The 6,448-nt window shown below is 31.6% G+C and overlaps 1 protein-coding gene across 1 annotated transcript in view; it reads right to left on the minus strand.

Moving 5' to 3' along the window:
- Nucleotides 1-1,671: 1,671 nt before the first annotated feature.
- The window catches only part of LOC106465569 (regulator of G-protein signaling 3-like), a 43,802-nt gene continuing 39,025 nt past the window's right edge, over nt 1,672-6,448 (minus strand). The window contains exons 3-6 of the mRNA XM_013925796.2: nt 5,892-5,980; nt 4,517-4,653; nt 2,892-3,055; nt 1,672-2,660 (exon numbers count right to left, since the gene is read on the minus strand). Coding sequence (XP_013781250.2) covers nt 2,484-2,660; nt 2,892-3,055; nt 4,517-4,653; nt 5,892-5,980 — 567 coding nt within the window. The 3' untranslated portion in view covers nt 1,672-2,483. The remainder of the gene's footprint in view (nt 2,661-2,891; nt 3,056-4,516; nt 4,654-5,891; nt 5,981-6,448) is intronic.

The following is a 6,448-nucleotide window of genomic DNA, read 5'->3' on the forward strand; positions in this document are numbered from 1 at the left end:
GTCAACTACACACATATATACAGATAATGTACGACTAAAACAAACGCAATAATAGGATCTTCGTCAACTACACACATATATACAGATAATGTACGACTAAAACAAACGCAATAATAGGATCTTCGTCAACTACACACATATATACAGATAATGTACGACTAAAACAAACGCAATAAGAGCATCATCGTCAAATTACACACATATACAGATAATGTACGACTAAAACAAACGCAATAAGAGCATCTTCGTCAATCACACACATATACAGATAATGTACGACTAAAACAAACGCAATAATAGGATCTTCTTCAACTACACACATATATACAGATGTGCACGACTAAAACAAACGCAATAAGAGGATCTTCGTCAATTACACACATATAGAGATAATGTACGACTAAAACAAACGCAATAAGAGGATCTTCGTCAACTACACACATATATACAGATGTGCACGACTAAAACAAACGCAATAAGATGATCTTCGTCAATTACACACATATAGAGATAATGTACGACTAAAACAAACGCAATAACTTGTTATTTCAACCTTATAAAACGATTTAAATAAATAGCTCAGACATAATATGGAAAATAATTTTGTATTTGTAGTTTCAAACACAGCTACGCCAAACAAACACACATTTGTTTACTAATCCAAACTTCTCCGAAAATACAGAGGTTACGAGAAGGTAAATTAACACTGGCATCAAGGAATGCTATTGTTAGCAACTTAAACTGGCGTTGTTTCTACAAAATTCTTTGGGACGATGATATACAAGTACTTGTAGGCAGAACAGAAGGCATTGTATAGTGTTTCGTAAAATATCATGTATAAATGTGTGTATTATATTCGTAAAATATCATGTATAAATGTGTGTAGTATATGCGTAAAATATCATGTGTAAATTTGTGTATTATATGCGTAAAATATCATGTATAAATGTGTGTAGTATATGCGTAAAATATCATGTATAAATGTGTGTAGTATATGCGTAAAATATCATGTATAAACTGATCTTTTAAGACCCGTTATTTTAGGTGGATATTACTGTATACTTGCTTCTATCTATAATTAAAAACACATTTTGTGCTAAATCTACTTAGTGTTTTAGAAACAGATAACGTTCTATCCACAATTAAAAACACATCAACTATTATTAAAGTGGTACTAATAAACACAAACATAGTCACAAAAATCATTGAATCAAAAACTAACGACTATATTAAACTGAACATCAAATACTTATGGAAGCATATGGTTGATAAAAATTATCATCAACATTTCTACCACAAGAGGTCAGAATAATCGTTTAATGTTAATATTCAGTCGTTCTTGTGAGCTTCCAATCTTCCATAAATGTGTTTTATACGAGACAGAGTTTTATGTGTTGGTAGTAAGGAAAAGGCTACTTCCAGTCAGTTAATTCTGCAATACGATGTTTGTACTTTTATACACATTTTTTTTTGTCAAAATAAAATTACGCTTTGTAGTAAACAAACGGTGTTCGTAATGTGAAATACGGCAAAGCTTTTGTGCATATACATATAAGTACTTAAAACAATGAACTTAAAATATTTAAAATACGATTTTTGGTTTAGCCTTTTAATGTTAGACGTGTTAAAACTTGTAGCATATGCGTAAGATGTCATGTGTAAATTTGTGTATTATACTTTATCTGTTTCTAAAACACTAAGTAGATTTAGCACAAAATGTGTTTTAATTATAGATAGTATTTTATCTGTTTCTGAAACACTCAGTAGATTTAGCACAAAATAACAGTTGGTGTTTTAATTATGGATAGGATTTTATCTGTTTCTAAAACACTGAGTAGATTTAACACAAAATAACAGTTGGTGTTTTAATAATGGATAGGATTTTACCTGTTTCTAAAACACTAAGTAGATTTAACACAAAATAACAGTTGGTGTTTTAATTATGGATAGGATTTTATCTGTTTCTAAAACACTAAGTAGATTTAAGACAAAATAACAGTTGGTGTTTTAATTATGGATAGGATTTTATCTGTTTCTAAAACACTAAGTAGACTTAACAGAATAATTCGTATTTTAAAGAAGTTAACAAATCCCCCGTTGTAGTCGCGGGAAAATATAATTACTAAATATAGGAATGTACGTATGTTAAATAAAAACGGGTTTATCAAGTTTATTTGATTGGACTTCACTTTCTTCTGAGTTTACAACAGTCTCATCAATAGACTTCAAGTTCTTCGCTCTCATACCCGCTTCTATTTCCAGGCTGGTTTGTAAGCATGACATGGAGACTTAACGCAACTGTTGTCCAGCAACATTAATAGAGAGCAAGGACTTTTAGGGTGTTAAAAGAAGAAGAAGAAAGAACAATAGGAAGTATTTACAACTTGATGGATAACCAAGGACATTTTTACAAATCGAACACATCTTGAACCGGCAAGAGATTAGGATAACAACCCGAAAACTGTCTCAAGACTCTAACGCTTTCATATAGAGTCAGCGTTCCGAAGTAATTCCAGGTAGAGTTCTGACTGGAGAAAGCGCATGTAGGCGTCACGTTCCATCAGTCCTTGGATCCTTCCCTGTGCTTGATCAAACGAACGATGATCTGGTTTTGAGAGTTTGTTCATTACAGCTGTTCGTGTGGTAGAATCCAAATTAACCTGGAAGAATATTAAACGTTTAGTTGGCAGGTCAGAAATCGTAAAAACGAACAACTTTTAATGTAAACACGTGATTAAATCATCACAAACTTCTGAAAAAAATCCTAAAAATAGCTTCTAAGAAACACGTGTCTTAGGGAGCTACAAATACGTTTCAATACGTTTGATACAAATCCTTTTTTTTGTCATGTTTCGAAAAGTCTTGTATAAAAATTACGTGTAAAATAATACCTCTTTAGGTGCTTGTACTGCAATAAAATCGTTGTAAATCTTTCGGGCCTTAGATTGCAGTTTGTTTGACTTGGTTTTCTTAAACTCCTCACAAGCCAACCAGAACTCAATATTTTCCTCACAGAATTCTCTGGACAAAAACGCTCTGAAGAGCGCCGAGCCGTCTGAAACAAACAAAATAATCCGTTCTGGAAAAAATTGTCTTAAATAATCAGAAAACGAGTTATGGTTAATATAAAGTTTAATCCAATTTTCATAAGGGGATTTTAACGACATGCCTAAAAAAAAAGTGATCTTTTATTTTAATGGCATGTCCAAAAAAGTGAACTGTTATTTTAACGACATGCCCCAAAAAAGTGATATTTTATTTTAACGACGTGCTCCACAAAAGTGATATTTTATTTTAACGACACGCCCAAAAAAGGGATATTTTATTTTAACGACATGCCCACAAAAAGGATATTTTATTTTAACGACACGCTCAAAAAGGTGATCTTTTATTTTAACGACACGCCCACAAAAAGGATATTTTATTTTAACGACACGCTCAAAAAAGTGATCTTTTATTTTAACGACACGCCCAAAAAAGTGATCTGTTATTTTAACGACATGACCCAAAAGTGATATTTTATTTTAACGACATGCTCGAAAAAAGTGAACTTTTATTTTAACGACACGCCCAAAAAAAAGTGATCTGTTATTTTAACGACATGTCCAAAAACAAGTGATTTTAACGACATGCGCACAAAAGTGGTCTTTTATTTTATAAGATATTAATACGAAAATTGTTTAGGACTTAAATATCTTTACACACGCCTGCACAAATTCAATAACATTATACTAGCATGCAACAAAAATTAATTGTTCTCTCAACACACAAACTTCTAATTGTGTTTTATAAGAAACTTATAATCATTATTTCTTTACTATTATAGTTTTATTAATACTAGTAATGAATGTTTTATATTATTCCCGAATTTGTTACTAAATACTTTTCAGTACCAAGATTATTTTGCCTTAAGTATATTAATTTAAGTTTAAGCTAAATTTCTTAAGCTGTGAAATGTTATAGAGATTATGATCGATAATGTCGCTAACAGTGAGGAAACCCAGTAAATGAATGGTTTTTTCAATAGTTCGTACATCTAGTTTTAACAGTTTTAATTTCTTTTTTTTTTTGCTAAAGGCAGGACTAGAAATTGACTTTTCTTTATATGACGAACTTTGATTGTTTGTTTGTTTGTAACTAAGCACAAAGCTACACAATGGGCTATCTGTGCTCTGCCCACCACAGGTATCGAAACCCGGATTCTAGCATTGTAAGTCCGCAGACATACCGCTGTGCCACTGGGGGGGCGACGAACTTTGATTAAAAACTATTTCATAAAAAAATAATAATAAAAAATAAATACATAGCCATCTGTTTCAAATTTCTATAATTTTACATATGAATATAGCAACTGAAGAACTAAGGACCAAAAAGGTAAAATAAAATATATACTCAACAATATGTAAAATAATTTATACTGAACAATATGTAAAATATATACTCAACAATATGTAAAATAATATATACTCAACAATATACTTATGATAAATATACGAAAAGTATTCTTAATATTTACATTTACTGGCCATAAGCTCCTGGAATGATGTTGCCCATTTTCCTGCCTCATCAGGAGAAGGTCTTATGCTGGACTGGATGGAGCTGTCTGTGTGTCTCCGGCGTAGAAAACGTAATCTCTGCTTCATATCTTGAGCCCTGCATAGAGACAAATTATGAAAATAAGAACAAACAAAATTCTAACCTGTTTTGTGGGACATTTCCAACATCAACCACCACTCAACGACTATTCTTAAATTATGTTAAATACAATGTCGTATATAAATGGTGGGAAATTTAAACCGGAACCTTCGTTTCTTCACAGCCAAATTTAAAGTTAATCAAATTCTTTAAATAGTGTGGCAAACTAAATTCCATTTATAACTCTTAATCAACCCTCTTTTCTAGGTGGGTGAATGTAATCTGGTAAGCCTACTATTATGTTACCGTTGTGGTTGGCAATATGATTGTTACGTCAAATTAACTTCAAAATTCGTTTATTGAAGTAGACATCCAAGTCTAATAATAATTATTAATTGGCTTATTTCTATTTATGTATATACAGAAGAGCAGTGCAGACTTTTTATACGCCGTAATCACTGAAGAAAGTTGATACGTTGTAGAGAACAGTGAATCACAGTAGCGAACATGAAACTGGATAAATACCCACGCTTCGTACGTTTTTACATTCAACCTTTACATGTATGTATCAAAGCCTTCACATTATCTTTAGTACGTGCATAGATTTGGCAACCAGTAACAAAGAAATCAATTAAGCGTATTGAAAATGTGATCTTGAAACTATGTTTAGGAAAAAATAACCTGCTATTACCGGTAAAGGTTTTTTAGTTTACAGTAATTGGACAGATAAAACCTTCATCAAATGTTGTTAGCTAAACACGTAGATTTTGGGGAAAATAAATGAGTTTTTTTTTGTGGAAGAATATTCCGCGGTAACAAATAATACTAGACAAAAAGTAGCTTTCTCCTACCAAAAGAAATTTAATTGTTTTGTTTGATAATAAACGATTACAAAAAACTGAATTTTAAATTCAGAACATGAATTATGTAATTTCTTTTCCACTTAATAAAAAACAGTGTGAAACAGAAACATCCGTCAAACACCTGAAGTTATAGATGCTATTCTTCAGGGATTTCGATCTTCACACTTCTAGTTTCTATTACATTTACTTATGTTTAAACTGAAAGAATCTTCACCCAGAATTTTATTGTAAACGTAACGTTGGTCAAAAATGTTACTACACGCTTTAAGTAACTGTAATATTTTTCTCTTTCAAGACTACGAGATTTATTTAGACTAAACTAATAAAAAAAAGCTTAATTCGTATTAATTTGGATAAACTAGCAGCATTGCTTATTTGAAAGACAAAACTTACAGAGACTTTCGGTGACTTTTCTTTTCTTCCTCTACTTCCACCTTACAAGTCATTGTAGTTTCAGTAGACTTAGTTTCGGTAGTAAAGTGCTGAAAATAAAATTAGAAGATTGAAAGAAACATTCAATACCGCACATACATACATACATACATACTAAGATACAGATCAAATGACAACGTAAACACCATTCTGATGTATAAAATACATGGAGGCGGCTTGGTCTCGGAAATACTTGTCGCTATGGTAACAGGTCAATTATTATATACAAAAATGTGTTCAATTGCGAAATTTTATACAACAGATATTTTTCCTGCGTTATATATGTAGGATACACTATATGTATATCTTAGACACCTAGTCTAGAGCCAGTACTGTTTAGGGTACACTATATGTATATCTTAGACACCTAGTCTATAGAGCCAGTACTGTTTAGGATACACTATATGTATATCTTAGACACCTAGTCTAGAGCCAGTACTGTTTAGGATACACTATATGTATATCTTAGACACCTAGTCTAGAGCCAGTACTGTTTAGGATACACTATATGTATATCT

This window comes from Limulus polyphemus, unplaced genomic scaffold (assembly GCF_000517525.1).
Source record: "Limulus polyphemus unplaced genomic scaffold, Limulus_polyphemus-2.1.2 Scaffold1983, whole genome shotgun sequence".
Lineage (NCBI taxonomy): Eukaryota > Metazoa > Arthropoda > Merostomata > Xiphosura > Limulidae > Limulus > Limulus polyphemus.